The following is a 26,393-nucleotide window of genomic DNA, read 5'->3' on the forward strand; positions in this document are numbered from 1 at the left end:
TGTGCCTGCGTCCACTGAGCCCAGGAACAAGGGTGTATCCTTGCTATCTGTACTGGTTTCCACTGCATGTACTGCTTTGGCTGACTTGCAGACTTTACTGTAATGTCCCTTTTTTCCACATGTGTGGCATGTCACCTCTTTAGCTGGGCACTGCCATTTTCCATGTGCAGGGGCTTTTCCACACCTGTAGCACAGCTGGCGATCGGTTGGTGTTTTTGACTTTGTTGTCATGTTTTTATGCTGAAATGATGTCTTAGGTGTGGGTTGCCTTTGTTTCTTGTGCTTTGCCATCACTGCATCAATTTCTCCTTTTGCTTCACCCCTGAGATCTGTTTGCTGTCTTTTGATCACTTCCGACTGCCGTGCCATGTTCACTGCCTTTTCCAAGGTCAAGTTTCTGTCTAGCTGCATCCTCTCTGCTAGACTTGTGTCTCTGAGTCCCACTACAAGGCGGTCTCTTATTAACTCGTCGTGAAGTGCACCATAGCTACAGTTTTCAGCTAAGGTATGCAAAGCAGTGATGAAGGAGTCCACTGTCTCATTAGTCTGTTGTACTCTTTGGTTGAATCTTGCTCTTTCGTATATTACATTTTTCCTAGGCACGAAATATGTTTCAAAAGCGTCTTTTACTGCTCCATACTGTTGTCTCTGTGCGTCGGATAAAGCTTGGCCCCGTAGGATATCATCTGCTTCATCCCCCATGCAGTAGATTAACGTGTTTACCTGGTTAGCTTGTGAGCTAAGATGCAGGTTGCTTGCTAGTCTGAATCTTTCAAACCGCCTGATCCATCTTTCCCAATCTTGGGGTTTTGCAAAGTCGAATGCTTCTGGTGGTTGAATCGTGAACGTTGCACATGGCGGTGGAGTAGCAGGGTCGGCTGCAAGCTGGGGAGCCTGTACGATGGGAGCACTCGCGTCGCCACCGTCGGTCGTCATTTTCTTTTCTTTTTCGATGTAAATTTGCAAAAACCTTTACTCTCCCGCTGCCTTTCCTCTGCTTCCTACTGATATCCCACTTCTGACACCATGTCGTGTTATTTACCATAAAAGCCAACAGAAGAGCGTTTTTCTGGTTAACTCCTTTATTGTCTGGCCACAGGACTCTCTTAACTTCCTGTTCTAGCGTACCGAACGTGTCCTTCAAAATAAAAGCACATGGACATATGCAATTCCGCCACAGTTGGTACCAGCGACTTTTAGTGTCCGACCAGTAGGAACTAAAGATGTGTTTCGTTTCTGCCCGAGCAGCAAAAGTCGAAGCACTTAAGGTCCCATTGGCTAACGTTGGTTAGCGAACGTATTTACACAGTCTAAATACAGAACAGTGTAATGTCATGTACTCTAATAGGTTTGGCCGCCTCGTGTTGGGCCTGTACAGCCGTAAACGGACCGCTGTCTGCGGGGTGGTCCGGAGCGCCGCGGGTCGCAGCCTGTTCAGCTGGACCGCGGTGTGTAAACAGCGGTCACTGAGGCTGCAGAGCAGCGTCTGTCCGTGGATGCAGCACCGTGGCACGTCCTGTCAGTTCAGGTGAGCAGCGAGGAGGGTTCAGGAGGACAGCAGTACCTCTTTGTTCACGATGCTGACTGTGTCCCTGTCTGTCTTTCTTTTTTTCAGTATTCGGTCAACGTCCCAAACCACAGTGGACCCCGATGAACTGAGGAGGTTCCAGTCACTGGCCAGAAAGTGGTGGGATGAACAGGGAGAATTTGCAGCTCTTCATGCCATGAACGACCTGAGGGTGCCTTTTATACGGTGTGTGTCTGTATAGAAAATGTGTTTCGATATTTACCATGTTTTTGCAATGCGAAGTGGTCAGAGTGGTGATTGATTGGCAGAGGCATCGAGCAGTTGTGGCAAACTATACCCTGGAGCAGACCCAGCCTTGTGGGGTTTGAGAGGCCAGAACACATCAGGAAGCAAGACAAACTGAAAGCGACAGGATTCCTTCACACATCAGCACATTTTCAGCCACCCTTACTCTGCGTATGTGAATGTTTTTGGGGGGCTGGCTGCGGCTGTTTTGATTGATAAGATCTGCTGTTGGGGCCATGCATGATAATCATTATATTACTCTTCCAGACAAGAGTCCATTGGTGCTCCCCCCCTTCCCCCTATATGGTCCTGTTGGCCATGGTGATGGGTGTTTATGCTGACAGTGTGACAGATCCAGTGCCAGTGTATGTCCTGATACGGCTCTGCCCTGAGGGTGTGTCTAAATGAGATGTAGCAGCACTGCTGCTACTGTTGCTGCTCTACCTTTAGACTCTGACAGTCTTACTGTGATGTAGTTGGTGCTGCTGTTTCCTTGATGATGGTTGTAAAGACGTGCATCTTCTTCATGAAGCCATTTGGAAGAAGAAATTAGCAGTTATGTTGCAGTGCTGCTCTTCTGGGTAGTGTCAAAATAAGGAGTATTGCATGTAAACACATGTTGCATTGATACAGTGGTCTTTATGCTTAGTAAGAAGCCTGTAGTGGTTTGCTATCTGCAACTAAGAACAACATCTTGTGTTTAAAAGTAAAATTTTAAAAGGTTAGTTTGATTTTATTTATTTATTTTTTTTTTTTGGCACATTGAAACACGTTGAAAGAAATTGTAAAGTATTATAATATTCACATAGTTTACCATCAGAAATTTGGTTTTGATTTGGTTTTAGGCAAATCTGATTTCAAAGGAAAATGAATGACACGTAGAAATCACAAAATAGATCTTTTTTATTTTTAGTTATTTAAAAAATATTTAGTTATTTAAGTAGTTAATTAAGTAGGAATATTTTTTATCTTTAGCATTTCTTTCCATAATACTAATAATGGTTTATCATGGGTACTCAGTCCACTCAGGCTGTGGCTAAGTAGCTTTTGTCGTTGTCTTTGTGTGCAGTGGTGATGTGAGGACCTAGTTAGGTGGATGTCCGCCAACATCTAATCTTCTTTCCTTCACTGTTTGCACGAATGCTCTTGTACTGCAGCAGAACTTTAATGAGGATGATGGATAGCGAGATCTTAGCCTGTTCTGCATGTTTCATGCCTGAGGCGGACAGCCGTTAGACAGCGTGTGAGGGGAGGAAGGAAGGTAGGGAGGAAGGAGCAAAGCACCAAGGTAGGGTTTAATATGTAGCCAGAGGATAATTTGTGGTTGTCAGCTGCATGACGCTGACAACGGGGGTTGTTGTGACCGAGGTGTAAGGAAAATGTGGAGATTGTTTGGGTCTCCAGCGTGCCGTGCACCTCAGTATGCTAAGCAGCATTATGTTGGCTGTGGATGCTTAAGAATACACGCATCTTCGCTTCAGATTAGACTGCTTGTGACCGTAACATGATGGGTGAGTGTTGGACAGCAGGAGGAGGATGTGAGGGGTTTGAGAGACGTTTTAATTTGAAATTTCACCTGCCTCGTTTACCCTTACAGAGATAATCTGCTGAATGTGCACAGAGCACGTCACCCTGGAAAACCACTGGCAGGACTCAGAATACTGGATGTCGGCTGTGGAGGAGGCCTGCTCACAGAGGTAAAGTGTGTTTGTGTGTGTGTGTTTTGTGAGAAAGGCGCAGACCCAGTGAGAACAAAGACATGTAGACAAAAATATCTTTTCCCCCTACACATAATGTCCAGTTGCAATTGTTTCAATTGCTGCCTTTCACGTCACACTCAGTCTTGTTTTCCCAGATATCTGGAGTCTGTTTCAGTATAGGATTCTGCTTTCAGTGCATTATATTTCCAGTCCGTTCACATACATACCAGCGCCCAAATAAACACTTAAACGTCAGCCCAGTTCTCGTTCCCTTTTGATGTGACTGGTCACGGTGTGGTGGATCGGACAGTCAGTCGTTTACAGTTGTTTATCTGTTTGTTAGTGTTGATAGCTGCGCAGTGAGGACAGAGCTCCTGTCTCTGCCTTCATTTGAACTGAGGATATACCAGCTGTGTTGTGTGATTTGGGAAGACAAAATCAGGTCCTGTTATTTACATGGCTCCGTCACCCAGGCTGTCATATTCAGACACACACACACACACACGCAAACCCAAAAAAAGTGTCTGTTACAATTTAAACTGTGGTTGTGTCTCTGGCTGTCTTGTCACTATAAGTCGTCCCATCAGAAGGGATCAGCTGTGGGAGGATGGAGATCGGCCCCTGGGCACACACGTGCAGCTCTCAACACAGGGATGTGTTTCTATGTTGTGTCCAGAAGAGGGCACTGTAGTTCACATCCAACCATGATATTTATTGCATCCATCATGCTGTTAATTGAATAATGGTGCATAAAGCTGTGAGAGTATTATTATTTAGCTGTGCAGGGATGATCCTCCACCAGTTGTGTTGTTTATTTTCACTGTCACGTGTTTATATCTGTGCTTTAGGTTTAAATGATGGTCTTATTTTGTGGATTAGACCACAAAAATATTCCATAAAGGTGGGGTGTCAGTGATGATTTCTCCAAATACAGGTACATCACAACATACCACTTTTTTAAAATTGCTATTGTTGATTTTTTTTTTTTTGGTCCCAGGGGGCAATGTAAGACACATGTGAGCAGCATGACATGGAAAACAAGACACTAAAAAATAGAACAAGCTCATTTTATCCAGCAACGCACTCAGACACTCCTGATGAACTGCTGAGCTGCAGTTAATGGCCAACTTAACTTCACAGGCAATACTGAGTATATTTTTAAGACAGCCACACAGAAAGTTAAATGATTTTGAGTTTATCAAGCAAAACCTAAAAATGTGTATAAGAATCTGGTGGAAAGTGTTTTATTTTTAAACATGGTCATGTGGAATGGGAACCTGAATTGTAGGAATAAAGTGAAATTGCAGACAAAAGTAAAATAAAGCTGGTTAAACTGTGTTGGAAGCCACAAATTCAACCAGGAAAGAAAATGAAGGAAATATAAAGAGCTAAACTTTCCAGGTTGTGAGTGAGTGAGATCCTTCAGAAAAGCTGGAGACAACAAACTGTGTACAGCAAGTCTGTGCACCAAATGCAGTTCATTTGTTGAATGTTTGGCAATTGTCAATTATTTTTAACAGTGTGGTGAAGCCAAAGAGAGTTTTCCAAAATGTGTGCAATAAAGTTTCTAACTAGTCAGACATTTAAAAACAGTTTGATGTAGAATACGGCCTGCTTTAACTTTCTCCACTCCCTCCCCTTCCTCCTGTCCTCTCACAGCCCCTGGGTAGGCTGGGGGCGGATGTATTGGGTATAGATCCAGTAGAGGACAGCATCTACACCGGCCAGCTACACGCGTCCTATGACCCGGACCTTCGTGACAGAGTCTCCTACCAGGCCTGCACCTTGGAGGAGCTCTCAGCTGAGGGGGAGGAGGAGCAGGGAGCAGGCCATTTTGATGCCGTCGTGGCGTCAGAAGTGGTTGAACATCTGGCCGACCTGGAAACGTTCGCCTTCTGCTGCAGCCACGTGCTGAAGGTGTGTCCTTTGGTAATGAGTGTGTTTGTGTTTTTCCTCCCAGCTGTTAACTCATGTCGGATACTTCTGCATCAATACAGTATGTGTCTGTATGTTCATCTGAGCGTATGCTAATGTGCATATGGTGATTTTGTTGTGTTTGCATCAGTCGTGCATCGCTGGGAATTGGTTAGCATGTGTTTTTACGTGTGCGGTTTGCATTAAACCTTGACGAGCTTCAGTGAAAGCTGTGCATCAATACTGAGGCCAGATGATCATAATCTCCTAGGTCAGTATGCCGGCGTGTTAAGAGGGAAAAAAGACAAACTAATCTTCACTTAATGCCTCTGCATTCGGCTTAGGCACCACTGGGCTTTCTCTCTCTCTCTCTCTCTCTCTGGCCCAAAACACTCATTTTTACTCATTTTCCAAAAACAACTGTAACATGTATCTTGCTTCAGGGCACTTATGCAGGGATGCTTTAGTATGGATTCTTGTTTTGTTTCAACTCATTTCATAGAAAAAGAACTCCACTCTCAACCTTTTATTTTCCATCCCTTCCGCCTTTCTCTACCAGTCCACCCTCCTTCTCCCTCCTTTCCTTGAAACTGTTAATCGTGACCGAGGTTGAACCTTGAGGTTGGGCAGTGTAGCTTTCCGGTCTCGTGTACTGGACTCTGTCCACTGAAAGCTCTAAATCCCACTCTATAAATATCCTGGTGACTCAGGTAGCAATGCACCTCACCTGTGTAGAAAATATTTGCAGGGATGTGTTACCTCCGCTAAAGCAATAATCCAGGAAAACAGCACGTCTTTCATATTTCATTAACTAAAACGGTCCATTTTCTCTGTGTGCAGCCTGGCGGCTCACTCTTCATCACTACCATTAATAAAACCAACCTGTCATACGCCCTGGGTATTGTTGTAGCCGAGCAGCTGCTGCACATCGTTCCCAGCGGGACGCACGACTGGGAGAAGTTCATCAGCCCAGTAGAGCTGGAGCGCCTCCTGGAGTCCAGTAAGTCACACACATGATAAAACACATTGCTTTGTTAATAATAAAGAGCAAGAAGGGTTAATGGTCAGCACAAGTATTTAAGAATCAGAATGACTCATGGAAACACTGCAGTCAGACTCTGACTCGCTCTGAAATTTGTTTCATTCTGCTTTAAAAATCGAACGTCTAAAGCTGTTTTTGTTTTCGAAAAACCCATAATTTTCTTTACATGTTCACCCACGTGTTTAGTTTTGGGGAGATTACAAACCATAACAGGTGTTTTTTAATAACAGCTGGAGTAATGAAAAGGTTTGCTCCCCATAAGTTTAAACTGATTGTTGGATTGTTTTTTTTTTTTCCCCCAGAAGAAAAACAAATTGCCCGTCACTGATTGGCTCATCAGGAGCAGCAGGTTAAATCAGGAATAAATATGTTAATGAGAGCACCAGATCAGAATTTCATCATTTAAGGGGCAGGACTCCGTGTCCTGTCCAAATCACTAAATTTGAGTTTAATAAAGCAAAATGTAATTGTCCTCTCACATAAACCACATATCACTAGTCATTATTTCTACTTATGGACTGTGAAGTAAATGTACATTGATGTTGGTATTTTACATAATTTAGTTTAATTTTAGAAACTTCAGAGGCTGGAGTTCAGTGACGTTACCAGCCACTGAAATTAGCTGCACTGTTATTATTATTTCACATCATTGCAGCAACCAGAGTTGAAAATGTTCTGTTAAAGATATATGTATAAAAACTAAGGAAACGTTGGCGTCTTCTGTGTTGTGTTGTTGCTCTAATCCCTCCAATCTCTTCATTCTTTATCAGATGGTTTCTCAGTGCAGTCTGTACAGGGAATGCTGTACAACCCAGTATCAGGAGCCTGGAGCTGGACAAACAGCACTGCCATCAACTACGCCCTCCACGCTGTCAAACAGAGGGATGATCCCGAGCCAGGTCAATCTGAGGAAGGTGGCCCCCACCCAGAGGACCACACTGGAGCTACACACAGCTGAGCCACAAGTCTGGAGAACAAGTCAGAAAATGGAAAACCAAAAAAAATTAAATAAATAAACTCAGATGTGTGGAGTCTTAACTTCACAGAGGCCAGAGGCTGTGATGGAGCGTACGAGGCGGTGGTTATTTAAGGAAAGGGACAAACAGCCTTGAGAGAGAATTAGAGATGTACTGCAGTTGCTGGTTTGGGCTCGGAGTGAGGATGCATTGTGTTGTTGGTTTTCTGTCGGCTTTTGCTTTACTATGAGCTGGAGTGTTACTAATGGTTTTAGTAGTGTTTGATGAGCTGTGCAAGGCGACTGTACATCCTCTAATTATGTAATTCAGTAGCAGAGCTGTGTAACCAACACAGCTGCACAGTTCACTTTGTTCACGCTGATCATTTTCAGTATGTCCCGTACTGAATCAGCTTAGTGTTTCATTTGGATATTTTGCGATTGGTCACATCCTTTATTAAAATGATCTTGTTGTGAAAGCACAACAGCGTAGAATCAGATTTCTTTGGCTCTGGCTTTTACCAGCAAATATGATTTCATGATGATTCTGGCTGCACATGCAAAATCCTTTTTAGATGCTAAAGCCTGTAGAAGCTGTGTCCACATGGGAGAGGGGACAGTCACTTCCTCTGGGATTATAATGGGTTTCCTGTGCAAGAATTATATAACACAAATCATGCCCATGACAGAGAAAAAGTCATGCTTACATGATTTTATTAAAGAGACCAATAACCAGGTTGGAAGAGCTGAGAATCATATTGTTCCCCCAATGCAGCAGATTATAAAACGGACTGAGGAACACAGGGTGTATTGTTATACTTTGTAGAGATGACTGCAGAGTATAAGACTGATGACAATCACCAGTGTATGACTATACTGTATTTATAATAAAGAGACACGGGTAAACCCTGAGAAGGCCCAACATATTTCACAGTTGTCTGCAGGAGACTTATTCCCACGCTAGTTCAGCTGTCTACAATAACAAACACTGCTGCTGTAATGCGCGCTCCCCAAAACCGCGGGAGTGCGCGCCTAACTTGCAGTAGCCATGGCTGCAGTTAAGTCTTTGATGCACATCACGGTGCGAATGATTAAATGTACACAGCCGGTTCATCCCGTCTCGCCTCAGCTCAGCTTGCCTCGTTGACCTGGACCGTGTTGCACCTGTTGACCGACACAGGAGACGGGATTTCAGTGGCACGGGCGGTGATGTAAGCTACAGCCATAGGACCTTTACGAAATCTTCTTTACTCCCAGGTTGTCTCCATCCACCCCTCGGCATGCTCGGCAGACAGGTTCACAGCACACCTGGTGGATTAACTGGACACGATGAACGTCTTCTTACACTTCCGAAGTTGCTCCAGAGTAAGTTCCCGTTTGCCTTCGACCACAGTCGTGCATTTTTGTCCTGTTTACTTTTACTAGTTATTTATCAGTTGAATATTAAAACAGTTTCCACCGGCAGCACAGATGATCTGTTTCCGGCCTCGGACGAATTAAGGCAAATTAACAATGAATTTAACAGACGTATGTGTTCTCTTATGCATAGTTTTTATTGGAGCATAGGCCTATGTGTTGAAATGTGATTACAATCTGTTTACAAGGATACACCCCAATAAGGCTGTGTTATTTATTTATGTTATTAGTTATTTATTTGTAGTAATTGAGCCTATAAGGATTAAACAAATCACGGATACAGACTGAAGCAGATCCAGTAAATAAGCGGGTGGAGTGAAGACAGTTTCTCTCTGGACCACAGGCAGTTTAATTTCTTTTATGAACGTTTTAACAGTTGTGTCGTCATGTTGTGTTGTTGGCCAATAGACTGTGTTTATCATGGTGAGCCACTGGTTTCACTGGGATGCGGGGGGCTCGTCAGGGCGGGGTTACTCTGCCACTGGAGTAGACAATAGGCCAGCCACGTCAAGTTACCGGACTTTAACACATCAACACCGGAAGTTGTTCAAATTCATCTTAGAAATAAAATAAGGACAGGTATTATATTAATGACATATATTAAGTGTTCTGTTTGTTCAAATTGTCCCAGCTCATTAGTTTGTTCAGCCGACTATTGTTTATGATGTATCCAAGAACAAGATAAGAAGGAAGACTCTTAACTCAAGGTCCAGTTACTTGCACTTTACAGAACTTTCAGAATATTTTCACTATCAAAACTATTTTGGAAAAGGTAAAATATTTTAGCTCTGTAGTTTTTTATTTGAACCTGTTAGAATGAGTAAATGTCACTGCTCACAGAGACAAGCAGTAACGCCCAGTCTGAACATTTAACATTTAAAGCTGAAACAATTTGTCAAGTAATTAATCAGACAAGTGTATGATTAAAGTGATCATTGTTATTGTATTTTGATTTATTTTCTAAGCAAAATGAAATGTGATGATCTGCAGCTGATGATCTGCTTTGTCTGAAATGATAGTAAACTGAATATCTGCATTTTGAATCATGATTATGTGGCTGGTGGCTCATACTCTGACATTTTACTATTCTGACATTTTATAGAAGAAATAATCAGGAAACTAATCTGCAGTTTAACAGTTAATGAATCCCAAAGAACAGAAGTTAACTTTCTGTCACAGTGGGGGGGTATGCGGTCTGTACTTTAGGAGTTTAGATTAGTTTTAAATAACTAAACTGGTTCAATAGCGGAGGGTTTTAAAATTGTAAATTCTGCTTAAGGAATATGGGGCCAGACGTCAAAATAGCGCTGCAACGCAACCCAAAATAGACATTTATTTTGAAATGTGTGACCGGAAGTGGGGTTGTTGTGTTTCTGTCAGTCTTGACGCTGATCCCTAAAACCTGCATAGGAAAGTGAAGTGGGCACTGAGCATCATTCCGGAGACTGGTGTCGAAATGTTTATGCCTTCTGATTTTCTGGAGGAGTATTAGCCACACCGCCGCTATGCCGTAGACAACCTGCCGGGCGTTTCGATGATGCCTAACGGGGACTGCTGCAGGGAGGAAGCGGGGTGGCTGTAACCGAGGGAGGGAGGATGTACTGGGCTGCTGGCTTCGCCTCTTCCCGGCCGTGTGTGGTTGAACTCGGGCGGAATCACAGCCTGCCCCTCGGGCTGTGCGCCTCCGAGCAGCAGCAGTCTTTGTATGGCTATATCATTGCCTTCCCTTTGCAGGACTACGGAGGCATCATGTCGGTTCTGGGCTCGGACTCCTGGTGGAAGAAGACCCTGTACATCACCGGGGGGGCCCTGCTGGCCGCTGCAGCCTACCTACTGCATGAGTTGCTCGCCATCAGGTAGGGATGCACAGCATGCCTGATCTGTTTGTCACCATCACATCTGTTTATTTAGCCTTCAGAGCTGCGGGTGTAATTACTAATCACACCTGAGGACAGAGTCGCTGGGTTTATGGGCTGTAATAAAAACCATGGATGGATGGGTGTTAGAAGTGCGCCTATGGGGTGTAATTTCTCTCCAGATCTCGCGGTGGTTGCTGTGGTTTCACTCCCTGTTTTCCTCCTTCCAAGGACGCGACAGTAGGTGGAGGGGAAAAAAATAATTAAAAAAAAAAAAAAACGAGTCACGCGTCCGCTCGTGTGCCAGCTCTCGTGCCATCTCCGTCGGCACCTGAGCGTGTCTAAACCAAGCGCTCTCCGGGCGCTGCGGAGTCACACCGACCTTTAATGAACTCTGCTGTTGATTACACATCTGCTGCTTAGAAATAACGCAAAAACACACACCTATATCTGCAGCAGTACTCTTCGGTGCAGGCGGATGAATGAGATTTGATCAGCCTCTGCGGTGTGTAAGTGATTAACTCGGGACTATTGTTAGAGCAGGGGATGCGTGCCTGTCAATGGAGGATTATTTTTGGGCCGGGCCAGTGCCGGGGAGTAAGTACATCCTGTAACAGTGGCCTGGTAGTTTCTCCTTTCACTCACCCTCCCCCATGATAATCTGCGTAACCTTGCATTTCGTGCAGAAACGCTGCTGCTGCTGCTGCCGAATCACGTGCAGGCTACTGAGGCTGGACCCGCAGCCTGCCGGCATCATCTGTTCATGCCATGTGATGTGTTGTTGGCTCTGGCAGCAGCTTCTGCCACAGTGGTCTGCTTTTGTTCTCTGTCCCTTCTATTAGAAATCCTTAATGTTCGCGGGGATCTTTAAGTGGCTCTTCGGGGAGATTTCAGCTCCACAAGGTAAATGGACAGAGTCCTCACAGAAAGGACAGGATGCATAAGACAGGTCAGACACAGTAATGCAGTGCATTTGGAATAGTTTCAGCACCACGTGAGTGTAGAGAGCAGCTTACACAGTTCTGAAATTGTTTCAGCACCACAAGATACGACAGCAGGCACAATGGTGCATTTCTTAGCCTTTACACAATATGGAGTCTGTGGTACAGCTACACAGGTGAACATAGGGTTATATCTTTTGAAAACCAGCTCTCCATCATGAGAAAAACAACAAACCACCACTGTGGTTTGTTGTTTTTCAAAACCAAAAGACAAAAAGACCCAGCCAGTCTACCTCAGCATCGGTTTTGTTGATATGGGCTCCCACTGCTGTCTATGTAAAAATAATAAAATAATTGTAGTAATAGTAATAATTATAAAAAATTCAATTTACCATATATGTATGTGTGTGTCTGTGAGTGTGTTTATGTATGTATATGTTTATGTATATGTATATAGAGAGTAAGTAATGTACAGTATCCTAAATGTCATCAGTTCAAAATCATGTTTTAAAGCAATTCCCATAAAAGTATAAAGCTGGCAAAACAGCATTATGTCTGTTTTATTGAGCTGTTAAAGAAGATCCAGGGTCTCCAGGCCCACAAACAGAACCTTACAGTTAAAGGAGCAGAGTTAAACAGAGCAAAGCAACAGTCAAACAGTGTTTTGATGAGTTTGATCTCCAAATTCATCCCCATTAGATTTTTCTAACCATTTTACACATAGTTCTAAAGATAAGAATTGAAAATTAACATAAGGTTTACCAGTGTGACCGCTTTGCCTATATATTATAATCTTATCATAAAATAAGTTGAAAATTAGAGTAGATATTGCCAGACCACTGTGCAGTTATATTAAATTATTCAAATTGAAAGAGCATTGGCCAGTGATAAAAGAGAAGCTAAACAGGGCAGAAGGGATCTGTCTGTCTGCTAGTGCTGCTTTGTAAAGTTTCCTTTTACCCCATCCTATGTGCTGCATGAATAACATCTGGTGAGAAACACGTTTAACGTCACAGATCAAACTCTATTTTTCTTTAATACAGCAGACAAAGCTTCAACAGGTCACATTTCCATGGTGTGATCAGGAAGACTATAATTAATTTGATTTTTTGATTCATTTCTTTTTGATTTGTTTTGTTTTGTACATGACCTATTTTATATCCTCCTTCATGGTAATTATAACAAAGAAATCAGTGTTGATCTGATCTGATCTCAAATGATTCAGTCCATGTTTTGTTGTTTTTGTTGCTCTGGTGTGGCCTGGCACTAATAACAAAGGGACACAGTGACAGCTCATAGTGTACATGCATATTGGAACAGTTATTACAGGGACAGCAGGACCTCACGTCCACATCCATCCAGGCAACACATCCGGAGCAAACATCACTTATACTTGTTTGTGTTCCGACAGTAAGTTTGTGTTCACTTCCTGCAGTTGCAGTTACACTGTAGCTGTACAGCTGCTGTGATTGGAAATGGACAGCATTGTGTCGGCTTCAGACTGGAGCAGTGTGATGACTCATTTAGTCAATAATTTCAGCTCTGACAGAAGCTCTTAATACCACTCAGCTGAGTGGGCATAGTGATACAGAAAATCAGTATCAGTGATCTTTTCCACATATACACACACACATCCTGATTTTGAATTCTTAGATCGCTCAGCTTCTCTCATTTCAAAGGACCAGCTGCCTTAGCTCTAACAGCTTCTGTAAATATAGCACCTTGGGTTTCTGGGGTAATTTTTTGTTTCCTAAACTTAACTAAACATAAACAGGTAAACAGAGGAAAATCGCTTACATATGACAAAATAGACAATATGATAGGTAAAGGTAACAGTAATGACTAGAATCATATAACAGCTCTTTATAAGAGTGCAACCAGGACAACAAAATGTAGGTCGGTACAAGGCTATTGTTTGAAAGTTAATGAAGTGAGGCCACCTGAGTTAGCACATGAAAAAAAAAGTGTAGGTTGGTGGGTTGTTGTTTAAAAATCCAGAGCTCAGGGACACAGGGACAGTCAGCACTGTGTCACTGAGCTATATTAAAGTCCACATATGACCTGTTTCTCCCAGGAAGGGTTTTATAGAGCCTGAAACTAAACAGCAACTCCTGAGTTCTGTTTGGATGCTGAGTTATGTTCAGTGTTTATCTCGCAGCACTGGCTGACCTGGAAAACAGGTAGTAGACAGATCCTTCTGCTGTCTGTGAATTTTGTCTATGTCCTCACTTCACTATTGTTCCTGCTTGGATCTAAACACATTTGGCCGAGTTGAAGATGTCAAAGCTTGTTTTCCCTCCCTGCAGAATCAGCCATTTGCTGCCAGTCAGTCATTTCTATAAAGCAATGAACTCGAGTGAGAAAATCCATTATAGTAAATATGAAGTCCTAAATTGGTTTGTCAGTGATTCTTTTGTTCCCTTATGTCACAAGTGCTTTTGCTGTCCGATTACTGTCCATCAAATAATTCCTTAAAAGCAAGCACTGATGTCTTTTCATATAATACGGCTCTGTTATCTGGGACAGCAGATAAGTTAAAATTTAGTTTCACTCCATCAAGTACAGATTTTCAAATTAAATGTACCAGTAAATGTTGTAAAACTAATTAAATCCAAATCGTGTTTACTTTTCTTCTACAGTACACACTGCAGAATGATCTGGGATTATATGCAAACTAGAAAAGAGACTAGTCCAAACAACGCTCTTAATTTGCTAAAGATTTTTGTTTTCTCCATCTGTGCTCTCTGTGTAGGAAGGAGCAGGAGCTGGACTCTAAAGATGCCATCATCCTCCACCAGTTCTCCAGGCCAAAGAATGGAGTTCCCAGCCTCTCACCCTTCTGCCTCAAAATAGAGACGTACCTGCGGATGGTGGATCTGCCCTACCAGGTGATAGGCAGCAGACTCTGCTTCAGTGTGTATGACTCACAAAGCTACAGAGGGGGTGGCCGGGGTGGTGGGGGCTTAAATGCTCATTGCTGCAGTGTTTGTGCAGAGATAGGCTGGTTATCAAACAGCCACAAATCTGGCGTCTTTCTTGTCTTGTTATGTGTTGGTGAAGCTTGAGTCTCTGTAGTCTGTTGTATGTAGTCGGCTTTTCAGACATTAATACCCAGTTCTTGCGATATTTATTCCAAGCAACACTCCTTCTACTGCTGCTGCCGCTGCCAGAAATGTAAAGCACACATGTAAAGCTTCCTTCCCACCAGAGGATTTGTCATGATGTTGTACCAAAGTGCATGTTCTCCAAAGAAGTTACCATGTTCTTGATTAATGACAAGTGTGCAAAGGCAGGGTCTTCTTTGCAGTTCATATATGTTCACAGTAAGCATGATTGTTTCTTGGACCATTTTTGGAGAATAGTTTTTGATTTGTTATTAGAAATGCGTTATTGTTACAAGTCTACAATGTTCTACGTATATACTAACATTTTTACAACATTGAGCAGACCAGTTCTAACCTTTTTGACTAATCATCCCTTGAAATGTCCACTTTTGACTCTCACTGTCACTGGTTGCCAAAGTCTGCAGTTCAATCGAGGAGAATTTTTTTTTAATTCACTTCTTTTTAGGGTCCCGAAGAGGTAAAATATCCCATAATTCACTACAGGACGTTAAATTAGAAAATCAGTTAAGAAAACCCAAACTGTTGAAGGAATTCTCCAGCGATTGTGTATTGCACAAACTTGGCTGACTTGAGAGACAAATCTATGAAACAGAAGAGGAGATATCCTGAACTTTAGCCCCTGGTACAGGAAATGTTCCTAAAACACTGGATCCTACAATTCCCATAATGCAAGTCAATAGCATCTTTTATTTCTGTTCTGACTTTCTGCTCTAAATTTGTGGTCTCCAAGCCCAAGCTGAGATGGTCTCATACCTCCAGGCTCTGAAATGTATCATTTGAAAAGTCAGCAACAGAAAAACAAACATCTACATCATCAACAACATTCTGTTTTTGCACAGAAAACATGCAGAGTCCGTTCATATTCTCACACGAAGCTGTTTCCCTCTGCAGAACTACTTTGATGGGAAGCTGTCGCCGCAGGGAAAGATGCCCTGGATCGAGTACAACCACGAGCAGGCCTCAGGGTCAGAGTTCATCGTGGACTTCCTGGAGGAGAAGCTGGGTGTCAACCTCAACAAGAACCTCACCCCGCAGGAGAGAGCCGTGTCCCGAGCCGTCACGAAAATGGTCGAGGAGCACCTCTACTGGTAAGTGACATTGTGTGTATGTGGTGTTGTTGTTGCCACCTTGTCTCAGTCGCCTGTTTGAAAAACAACAATGTTGGGTTGATTTTAACAGCTAAAACAGACATGTTGAGTCTTGATCTTTTTGTATCATTGAAGCATTTTTCATGCAGCCTGACTTGATCCTCACCATCACTACTGTTTTTTATTGGCCACCTCTGTCTGTGGTGAGTCACTCCTGTACCTTTGGGTGAGAAACACAGTGCTGCTAGGAAATCGTTTACCACTCCTCCCACGCCCAGAGAGGCTCAGAGTGTTTTCCATTACCTAAAAGCTTTATCCATCTCTCGCTACACACACACACACACACACGCACAGGCACACACACACACCCACACAATGATCTAACCATGTTTGATCCAGTGTGATGTGGCCTATTGTCCTCTATTTAATAATGTCAGGACCCATTTTGAACCGAAGTCTTCAATCTAAACTCCTCACATTCAGAACATTTAAAGGTTTTAACCATTAGGAAAGGGAGTAAATGAGGATGTGACATGTGTAACCTCACTGTTTCTCACACTGAGAAATGTTGTAATTGGAAAAAGAAATAGATATGAGATTGAACCATTTGTGCTTTGTAAAGAGGGAATTCCATAACATTTCTCCGAAGCAATAGAGGTCATTCATTTAACCCCCACCCCCACCCCCAACTCCTGCTCCCTCTCCTTGTGTCACCTCCCAGCTCTCTTTTCTCTGCTCCTCCATCCACCCTGTGCCATGTTTAGACCCACATATAGACCTATTGATTGAATTATTTATGTCAGGGAAGGGCAGTGGCAGACAGGCTAGTAGCAGCACTGAGATATGGTTAGATCATATATACACACAGTTTTCCACCAGCCTGTCTAATTGATGCTCCTATAAAAAAAAAACAGGAAACTGTAGAACTGCCAACAGAAGCAAATGTGCTTTATGCTTTATCCATTTCTTTCTAAGTATATTCTTGAATTATTAGTTACTAGAGACGATGGTCAACACAGACAAAATACCTTTTAAATGTATTATATTATCAATAATTCCTCTCAGAGCTGCACTGACCAGCACTTTTATCATAACTGTGTAACAGAGGAAAAGACCTAAAGAGACTTATTATTATTATTACCTGCAGTTCTGTGTAGCTGTAGAGAACATTTTAGCAAAGGCTAGTAGGGAAAACCAAACTCCCTTTGGCAGCTGTTTTTAGTGAAAAATCTCAGCTAAGCCAACTGTACTTTACCCGTCCAGTAAGCGACGGGCATTTGGCCAATGAGTCAGACGTGTCCCTCAGAAGTTGGTGGAGTGAAGAACAGAATGAAAAGGAGAATGAAAATTGGACTTAACATCATCAGGTTGACTCAAACATGACTTCTACTGAAGGCTGATGCTGAATGTGTAAATAGGCCAGTGTTTGCCACTGTTAGCCATAACAACATTGCAAAGTGATTAATCAATTAATCAATTAATGCTGATTTAAATTTAAAAATAACATGTGGAATAACAGTAGAACAGTTGAAATTCATTAGATTTTCCCAGAAACCTCAGTTGTGTTACGTATCATCCAAGGAATCCCTGCAGCTGTTACTGATTATCAGCATAACAGCATAGAAACTTCAGAAATAACTTAGGAATGAGCTTATTTATTTGCTGCCTTCAGAGTGCCTTGTTGGCCTTGATGTAGACCTGGACATTACTTAGCATTTCAAGTGTCAGTTCATATTCCTGTAATTGTTTGAAACTTCTTTCACATTTTCAGATCTTAACATAAATGCATTTAGATCCCAAAATATATTCATTGCTTCTTTCCTCTTTAAATCAGGGGCTGAGATAAGTAATGAGAACATCCTGTTTTGATTTAATCTTTCAGATGACGTGAGGTCAAATTGAGACTTATTGATGCTTCTATAAAGCCCACAGTAAAGATTTATCATCATCTTTTTCTCTCAGTTACTCACTGTCCACTAGTTTTAGCTCGACTCCATTACACATCTTGCAATGCTGAATTTGGCTAAGTGAAATTGAAATCCTTTCCTTTCTAGCTACCTGTTCTATCCTGCTCATGTTTTTTTTCCCAACTCTGGAAACAAAGGACAGTATATCCTCTTGGGATATCAGATAACAAGAACAGGAAGTAGTGTATGGCTGCTGGGCAATCACCACTCCTAGACGTAATGTAGGCCAGATGCTTTAATTCAATTTTCATTGAGCGACCAGTCATATAGAGTGATCCAGAAGACTGCAGGCTGGAGACACCAGGCTCCTTTACAGACATATCATGGCTCATGGGTTCATTGTGACATGAGGCTTCCAGGCTTTCAGACGACCTGAGGGGGAAGGTCAGTCTGTATTTATAGTGAGGTGGTGTGAGAAAGTGCAAGTGTGTAAGGATGGAGCAGCTTAATCCTATTAGCAGCTACACACACAAACAGCTTGGCTGCAAAAACATCAACAGAGCAGAAACGACACTGAATGTGCCAAATATCAAGGACAGTTACTCTTTTCATTATGTTTATTAATTAGGTGAATCCAGGCAGAACAGTTATTCTGTATTGGCTTCCTTTAGTTAAATGTGTTGCAGGCCTGTAGATAAACAGGACCAGAGTTAAAGAGGGATTTTGGGACTTTAGGTCGACCTTGTTTGCACATAAACACCGGCTCTAGCTGTCTACTGCTGTGAGACAAATGTCTGCTTGACGTCACGATGGTTCCTGTAGCTGCCCAGGTTTCTTTCTTTTTTTTTTTTATTTTAACACAAACAAGGGAGCATCTGAATGACTCAACAAAGAGACTGTACAGAGCAGCAGTGAGTGGATGTTTTTGTTCACCGGTTTTTCATCCAAATCCAGATGCGGTTGTGTGCACAGTCACCTTTTCTCCTCTAACCTATTTCTGCATAAGAGGCAGCGACAGACTGCTCCAGCCTTTTCCTCCTGTCCATAACAACAAGCTGACAGTTTGAGGGGCTGAATATATGATGCTGTGTCCTGGCTGCAAGTTGAGAGCAGTACAGCTGATGAATGGGCAGCGGGATGGAAGTGGTGCTGCACTTTTATTGATTAGGACGAGGCTAATTGTCAATAGACATAAAGCTTTGTTGGCAACAGGACACAAGGGCTGAACCTCTGACCCCTGTCTTATTGTTGACACAACTGTCCATCACTGCATGTTAGAGTCATCACGAGCTCGGTCGCTTCCTTTTTTCAGATTTGGAGTTGCTGATATGAGGAATTGTGCATTCACTTAAAAAAAAAGATTTTGGTGTAGCCCTGGATGAGAGCAGTTTGTGAGGACTTCTACATCTTAAAAGATTATATGAAACTCATTTGTTGTAATTAAAAATGTATGAGTCAAACATTAGCGCACAGTACTGTTCAGTGTCTTTTCTAGTTCCCCAGCTTTTTCTGTTTGACAGAGATATGGCACTCATCTAGAAAGCTGAATAAATGTCTTCCCCATCTTCTTTCATTATTACTTACTAGGAACTTTCTTAGTTCTTATTTTGCTTAGATAATTCTGGATATTACAGAAAGCTACACGGAAAATTTTAAATGCAGTTGCTTGATATTACGTGACTATTGTAAAAATATGGGATCTAATATAGTTTAGTATGTTTGTAATGCTGCCTAACAGGACCCAAATGCAGAGAACAGACGTGTATGATATCAAATTTCACAAACATTTATCAATCTTTGCTGAAGTCTACACAAAGCTAAAAAAAAAAATTAAAACTACTGCCAAAATGGGAAAAGAAGACCGACTGAACTGGCCACAGACATTCAGCATCAAACGTGAGACAGTGAAATTCCAGCCTGTTAGCACCAATGTTGGGAAACATCCAAGACCAGCTTGAACACATCTGTGTAGACTAGTTTCTACAGTAAGTGATGCTGTAGCATTGACTGGTGGGGCTGTTAGAAGGTTTACCATGTGTGGTCAGCTTCCTTCAGTGGCATGATCCTGATACCTGTCAGATTGTGTGTGTGTGCTGAGTGTGATAACCTTTTTAACAGTGTAAATAGCCTGAAGTATCTTGGTGTCAGACCCATTCCTGCTTTTACACAGTTGACCAATTTAACTTTGTGTACTCTTTTTGTTTGTAGGACGATAGCTTACTGTCAGTGGGTGGACAACTTGGAGGAAACCCAGAAGCTCCTTGCGATGAGCGGCCCTCTGAGCGACACACTGAAGTGGCTACTGAGCCACCTGAACGGCAGCATGGTGCGCAGAGAGATGTACGGCCACGGCATCGGACGCTTCTCCAAGGAGGAGGTCTACGCCCTGATGGAGAAGGACATGAGGACGCTGGCCACACTGCTGGGTAGGAGGGTGACCATGGTTTGTGTGTGTGTTTGGTGGATAAGTGTTTGTGCAACCTCTTGTCCAAACCTTTGCCATTAAAATGTAATTCATTAGAGCTAACAGTTGCCCCGTCACAGCTATGAGCAGTAACCTACGTATCTAAGGGATAATGAACGAAAACAGGGAAATATCTGGATGTCCGTCATGTGGATATATTATCAGTGTGTTCAGATGGAAACAAACAGTCAGATGCTGGAATGAAAAAGTGATTTGCAATGATCTGTTGGTGCCGTTTCAACTGAGCACCACTCGTTGTAAAACGGAAAGTCATTGGCAGAGTTAATGCATCAGTTCTCTCTGTGGCTTCTCTTTCAAGTGCCAGAAATGTGAATTTGTTGCTGCCAAAAGTGCCTTTCTTCCAGCTTCAGGATGAAATTAGTTTATTATAAAGTGCTTTCTGTGAAGGTGCAGGGCAGCAGGAGATAACTGATTTAGAGTAAATCATTTTTAAGGCCACAAGTATTTTATATCAGCTGTAGATTTCAGTGTTAGGAGTCATATTACTTTTTAAACCACTGGAGTGCTCTGAGTGCTTTATCTGGTAACTATAATAGAGTTTTCAATTCCAATAAACCATGATTAGATTGCTTATTACTTTCTAGCGTTATTTTTACTACCTACCCTGGTAGCTACCACTATACTTAGAGCATACCATGCAGTACCTGCATGTATCAGCATGTTAGCATTTGAATTTATCTTGTTAACACCTGTAAAACTACTTGCTCCTCTCTAGGAGATAAGAAATACTTCATGGGCTCTAAGATGTCAACATTAGATGCTACAGTGTTTGGGCATCTAGCGCAGGCCATGTGGACTCTACCTGGGACACGACCTGAACAACTCATCAAAGGTCAGTGGATCTGTTCAGTTCTCAGACATGAGTGAAGCAGAATATTTATAATAATTATCACCACACTATTGCATGATTACTGTAGATAATGCTGCTTTATTTTTAACTTTATAATTACCCTATGTTTTCAGCACACAAGCAATTTACACTGTCATTTACAGTTCTCTATATTTGTCCTTCCTGCCACTAGATGGCAGTGATAGTCCACTGCAGTGTTGAGCTGCTGACACAGGCTTTGACTGTTGCTTTTCACATCTTGCACAGAACAGATAACGCTCAAATTTCTTCAGAAAGCAAATCATAGCACATGATCACATATGAAGATTCTCTGTTGTCATTTTGAAACATCTTTAATGATTACAGAGGGACAAGACAAAAAAAACCTATCCCTATCCCAGCCTATCCCTGGTGTCTGCATTCTGTTTTTCTGCATCAAACTCACTATATCAGTGAGCTTCTGTGACACCTCCTGCTGGTTTTAGCTGTTTCTGTAACAGCTTGTGCGTGTAATCCCGTCTATCTTTACAGGAGAGCTGATCAACCTGGCCATGTTCTGCGAGCGGATGCGGAGAAAGTTCTGGCCTGAGTGGTTTGTGGAGGTGGAGGATCTTTATTACGATGGAGACAGTGAGAGCAGCAGCGGCGGCTCCCCTACAGGCCTGCTGGACTTTGGCCTCTTCTCCAGGACGGACACTCTGGACGACAGCGACGCCAGCAGCCACTCGGCCGAACACACTCACACACACTCCCCCGACTCCGACCACTCGCTCTTTGACTCAGACGTGGGCACGGGGTCTGACAATGACATTCAGCTTAAGGAGGAGTTAATGCCAGACCTGGAGGTTTGACCTGATAATGACCGTGATTAGCTGACAGACTGAGACTGACAGGAGGCTGAAACAATCAGGCTACTTAATTAACCTGGTTAAAAGAGCCTGTCCAGACAACAGCTCTCACAGCTGAAGAAACTAGTCCAGCTCCTCCACCTCCAGTACCTAACATGTTACAACTTCCTGACGGACAGACTGGGTATTTATATGCAGAGCATACAAACTTAACCTCATAATGCACATGCTACTGTAAAGTCTGTCCCCTCCCGTAACGTCAGAACTGTCCCTGTGGCAGTTCCTCTTTGCCTTATTTGTCTCGTCCTAAGATGCAGAAGCTGGTGTGAAAGGTTAACACAGAAGAAACATCTCATGAAAAGCGCGGCAGCGACAGAGGAGTGTTGTAAACAAGACAGGTGGCACTTCACTTGCTATGAAATGATGCAACTAATCACCACTCTGCCATGTGTCTTAACGCACAAACCCATTCAGACAGGTGGAGATTGATCATGTGGCTAAAAGGAACAGCTGTTGTGTCTCAGCTATTAACTATCCACGTGCTGAAGAGGAAACACAGTTGACACTGAACGCCAGTTTGTGCCCTAGGTTTATCCTCGTGTCATCTCCTTTATGCTACTGTACGTGGGAAGAGTCAGTATCCAAAAAAAGATGTGTATCCATCAGACCAAAAGCTTAGATCCACTTGTTGGCCTACTGAATACGAGTCAAGGATGAGCAGATTTGTGCCTGTTTCATTTACTGGTTATCATCCAAATTTCCCTCCATTAATTAATCATTTGTTTGCACGTGGTTATTAGTGAGCCTGGAGCTTTTGGTCGTTAATTTCAGTGTCCTTTAGGTCTCTAATTGAAGAGCTGTAGTTTTTATATTTGACCACTAGATGGAGTCAACAGTCAGCCTGATGTCTCCTTCATTCTGTAACATCAAGGTCATTCCACTCTGAGGAGCTGCAGAAGACTTAACACAGCAAATTATTTCTCCTTCAGTCCTTTGAATATTGTGGTTCCCATTCATAGGTAACCTATCAGTGTGTGTGTGTGTGTTTGTGTATGTGCGAGTGCATGCATACTTTGCATGCATACTGTGACTGAGCACAGCAACAAATCAGCCTTAGTGCTCAGGCAATTCCCTGCAACAGATTTTGTTGGAATATAATTTATCATCAGTGCCACTTGATTATTATTCTTTGTAAAAGAACTTATGTGTCAAATGTATATTTTTTTGTTAATCTTTGTTTTCTTATTTCTCTCAAAGAGAGAGATGTTATTTTGCACTAGTGGAAATTTATTTTCACCGTATTTCAGCGGGAACAGTCTGCTGGTGAGGCACAGAACGGAATAGGCCAAATGAATGGGAAGCATTAATGTGTATATCAGTAGTGCAGGTCGCTGAGCGTTCTGATAATGATTGTGCTGTGAGGGGGGACTCTGCTGCTTATGCTGGCTGTGTGTGTGTGAATGTTACTCCGTGTGAATCAGTGAGGCAGTTGATGAAAAAGTCTTTGCAGAGAGTCATAATACCAAATCAAACCGAACTGAACTTCAGTAAATGAAAAATCTTGGGTTAAAAAAAAAAAAGTGTTGGGAAGTGTTCACTTTTGTCTGTCATGTTAAGCTTTGTTGAAGTGCTCGTATTGGCAACACAGTGTGATGGCTGTAAAAAGATTGTGGTGCATATAGAGTAGGTGAGACTTAAGTTAAAGGATCAGTTCACCCAAATTACAGAAAATATTTTCTCTCATACCTGTAGTGGTATTGAGCCACGCAGATAGTTTTAGTTTTATTTCCCATGGTTTTGTCTCCATCCCAGTATAATAGAGGTGAATGGAATTTCATTTGTGGTTCTCGCAGCATTGAGATGCAACATTCAACATGAAACATCTCTTTCAAATTCCTGTTAGTAGAAAGTAGTTCCAGTGAAAACTGTTTGGAGTGAGGCTGTCATAAAGAAATCCAGTTTGAGCAAATGATAGCGAACATGTAAATGATTCAGTTTGAACACGTGTAGCCTACCCTTAACCTGTCTGGTAGAACTGATGTTCTGTTACATTTGCAGTGTCTCCGCTGCCTCATTAGAGTTTCAGGCTGACACGGGACTTCGGATTTGTTGGTGTGTTAATGTTACTATAAGGCAGTTGCATTTTAAACAGGCAGCAACCAGCCTTACTTTTATCCATAATTTTTCTATGGTATCAAATCCAAAATGCTTCCACACATTACTTCCTACATGGTTTAATGCCATAGTGTACCTGTACAACAGGATAATAGATCCTACTGAAACACAAAGCACAGCACTCATACTGTTATTTTTGAGCATGGATATTTATTTTTGACTGGTGCATGCATTTAATTTTTGGAAAAGCAAGAAATTTGCATTGAGGTCGTTGGTCAGACACACTGAATTTTGAATTTGAGCAGATCGTCTCAGATAGAATGTTTAATTCTTTTTCCCTCAGTTGAATTTCAAATGAAACGTGGCAGCCTAGGTTCCCACTGACGTCTGTAGATTATTTGGACTAATAGGGACACAGTTACCATAAAGAGATGTTTTTGTTGAATTATTTAAAGCTGCTATAATCGGAATTTTTATCTTAACAATGGACCAAATAAATATGTGTATTATGAAAGGGTTCGCTCATTGTAACAAATCCATAAAGAATTATCATCTCTGTTATCCTCAGCTCTATGAGGAGTTTTACCATCTTTTACCTCTGGGTCTTGGTGTGCAGGTTTGCAACTGCACTGTTTTTGTTTGCTTTCTACAGTGTTGTTGTATACAGACATAGCAGGCAGCTGTTTTCATTGAAAAAGCTCTGATAAACCCACTGTAGCTCCCTGCTCAGCACCAAACAACAGACAGACAAGTTAGCATCTAGCTGCTGAACTTAGTGGAGCGTTTAGCAGCTAAAGAGCTGGATGTTTCCCTCAGGAGCTTGTGAAGAGTGAACACTGGACTTACATTCAACAGGTGGACACAAGCATGACTTCAAATGAATAGTAATGTTAATGCAGCTTTAAATGTTTTTGCAGCACTGTGAGCATCACATAAAAAATTTATTCTCTTACACTGGAGTGGAGACAGATCTTATAATTTCGTCTTACTAATGTCTCAAAACCTGGACACATAGAGCTGAAACTGTTTGCATGGCTGTGTACCACTTGGCTTAAGATAAGATATAATCTTTTTGTAATATGGGTGAACAGATCCTTTAAAATGCAAAGCCTAAGTAGGTGAGTTAGTGACAGAAGGCCAGAGTTTGAACCAGTGACTGAGACTCTAGTAACAACCTTCTTCCATCATGTCGTCCTTTGGTTTGCACCCCGACCTGCCCTGACCTGGGTCGTGTGCGTTTCAGTTGCCTCACCCAGTCGGGGCATCATACACAGTTGGACTGCTTTAAGCCATATTAAAACTAGAAGTCTTGTTATTGGAAACCTTGTCATAGCATTACTGCTGGGGTAATGTAAATATTGTATGTGTGACAAAGTATACCATACTGTATGTAGAGCTGACTGACTGATCAAACTACCTGTGGATGTGCAGTCTTAAAAACTGGAGCGACCGGATGATTTCAATAAAGAATAGCTGTGACAATTTTAAACATGCAGTCGTTATGCATCCTTATCGTGTGTCTTGGGTTAATAAAAGGGTGTTGATGTCGTGACGCAGCTTTATGGAGCTGCACGCTGTATTTTAGTGTGTTGACTGCGTTTTATGTGTGTGGTTGTGTGGTTGTTTTCAATCAGACTAACAAGTCGCAATCATTCAGGTGCGGAGGGGGGCTGATTAAGACTCAGCCAGATGCTGGAGGCAAGACAGGAGGAGAGAGGAGGGGAGGAGGCGGCAGAAGAGAAGTTACGGGGGGGCAATGGAGAAAGTTGAGGCTGGGCAAAGAGGGAGGTAACCAGGAGCAAGAGGAAAAGGAGGGATGAGGAGGAGAGCAGGTGGTGGAGAACAGGGAAGGGGTGAAGAGGCCAGGTCTGAGGAATGGAGGGATGGAGGAAAGTCGCTGGGGAGGAGGAGAGAGGAGAGGAGCATCAGGAGTTTTTGGAGGGGGGAGATGGAGGGTTTACTGGGCTTCCTAAAAAGTCTTTAAGAAAATAAGTTATTTCAGAGCTCTGCAGCCCGGATTTTGATTAATACAAAAAAAAAAACTACCTACCGAAAAACTACCTCCATCTTTTAGAATTAATTTTAAAGTCCATTTACTTGTCTATAAAGTATTCCATAATATAGCACCTTCCTATACACCTCCACCACCACTGGCAAACTCTCCTCTTATTTTTGAAAAGATATTAAAGACCTGTCTTTTTAATTTGGCTTTTAATTTATGGTAACGTAATTTATTTTAAATAAAGGTTTTATTTTCATTTTAGTTTTTGGTCTTTATTTGTAATCTTGTTTATAAAGCACTTTGGGCTGCATCTTGATGTGAAAGGTGCTCTACAAATAAAAGTAGTATTATTTTAAG

At 42.3% G+C, this 26,393-nt stretch overlaps 2 protein-coding genes across 3 annotated transcripts; both read left to right on the plus strand.

The window, feature by feature from the left end:
• Positions 1-1,255: 1,255 nt before the first annotated feature.
• Positions 1,256-8,161, plus strand: coq3 (coenzyme Q3 methyltransferase). The gene is made up of 6 exons (XM_041045141.1): positions 1,256-1,528; positions 1,616-1,753; positions 3,411-3,510; positions 5,173-5,430; positions 6,268-6,427; positions 7,240-8,161. The coding sequence occupies exons 1-6, from the start codon at positions 1,335-1,337 to the stop codon at positions 7,425-7,427; spliced, it is 1,038 nt and encodes a 345-aa protein (XP_040901075.1). The 5' UTR covers positions 1,256-1,334; the 3' UTR covers positions 7,428-8,161.
• A 119-nt stretch (positions 8,162-8,280) lies between these two features.
• Positions 8,281-25,504, plus strand: faxcb (failed axon connections homolog, metaxin like GST domain containing b). Of its 2 annotated transcripts, XM_041045140.1 has the most exons (7): positions 8,281-8,789; positions 10,575-10,696; positions 14,390-14,525; positions 15,654-15,850; positions 19,966-20,183; positions 20,958-21,074; positions 21,603-25,504. In XM_041045140.1, the coding sequence occupies exons 1-7, from the start codon at positions 8,754-8,756 to the stop codon at positions 21,920-21,922; spliced, it is 1,146 nt and encodes a 381-aa protein (XP_040901074.1). In that variant the 5' UTR covers positions 8,281-8,753; the 3' UTR covers positions 21,923-25,504. The 2 variants fall into 2 exon arrangements, with proteins under 2 accessions (XP_040901074.1, XP_040901073.1); XM_041045139.1 differs by lacking the exon at positions 8,281-8,789 and having other exon boundaries at positions 10,437-10,696.
• The last annotated feature ends 889 nt before the right edge of the window (positions 25,505-26,393 follow it).

This window comes from Toxotes jaculatrix, chromosome 8, assembly GCF_017976425.1.
Source record: "Toxotes jaculatrix isolate fToxJac2 chromosome 8, fToxJac2.pri, whole genome shotgun sequence".
NCBI lineage: Eukaryota > Metazoa > Chordata > Actinopteri > Toxotidae > Toxotes > Toxotes jaculatrix.

Coding starts and splice junctions, on each gene's coding strand:
- coq3 (XM_041045141.1), top strand. CDS start 1,335: ATGTACTCTAATAGGTTTGGCCGCCTCGTGTTGGGCCTGTACAGCCGT. Junction 3,511..5,172: donor GAGGAGGCCTGCTCACAGAG/GTAAAGTGTGTT, acceptor GTCCTCTCACAG/CCCCTGGGTAGGCTGGGGGC. Junction 6,428..7,239: donor GGAGCGCCTCCTGGAGTCCA/GTAAGTCACACA, acceptor ATTCTTTATCAG/ATGGTTTCTCAGTGCAGTCT.
- faxcb (XM_041045139.1), top strand. CDS start 10,437: ATGTACTGGGCTGCTGGCTTCGCCTCTTCCCGGCCGTGTGTGGTTGAA. Junction 14,526..15,653: donor TGGTGGATCTGCCCTACCAG/GTGATAGGCAGC, acceptor TTCCCTCTGCAG/AACTACTTTGATGGGAAGCT. Junction 20,184..20,957: donor GACGCTGGCCACACTGCTGG/GTAGGAGGGTGA, acceptor GCTCCTCTCTAG/GAGATAAGAAATACTTCATG.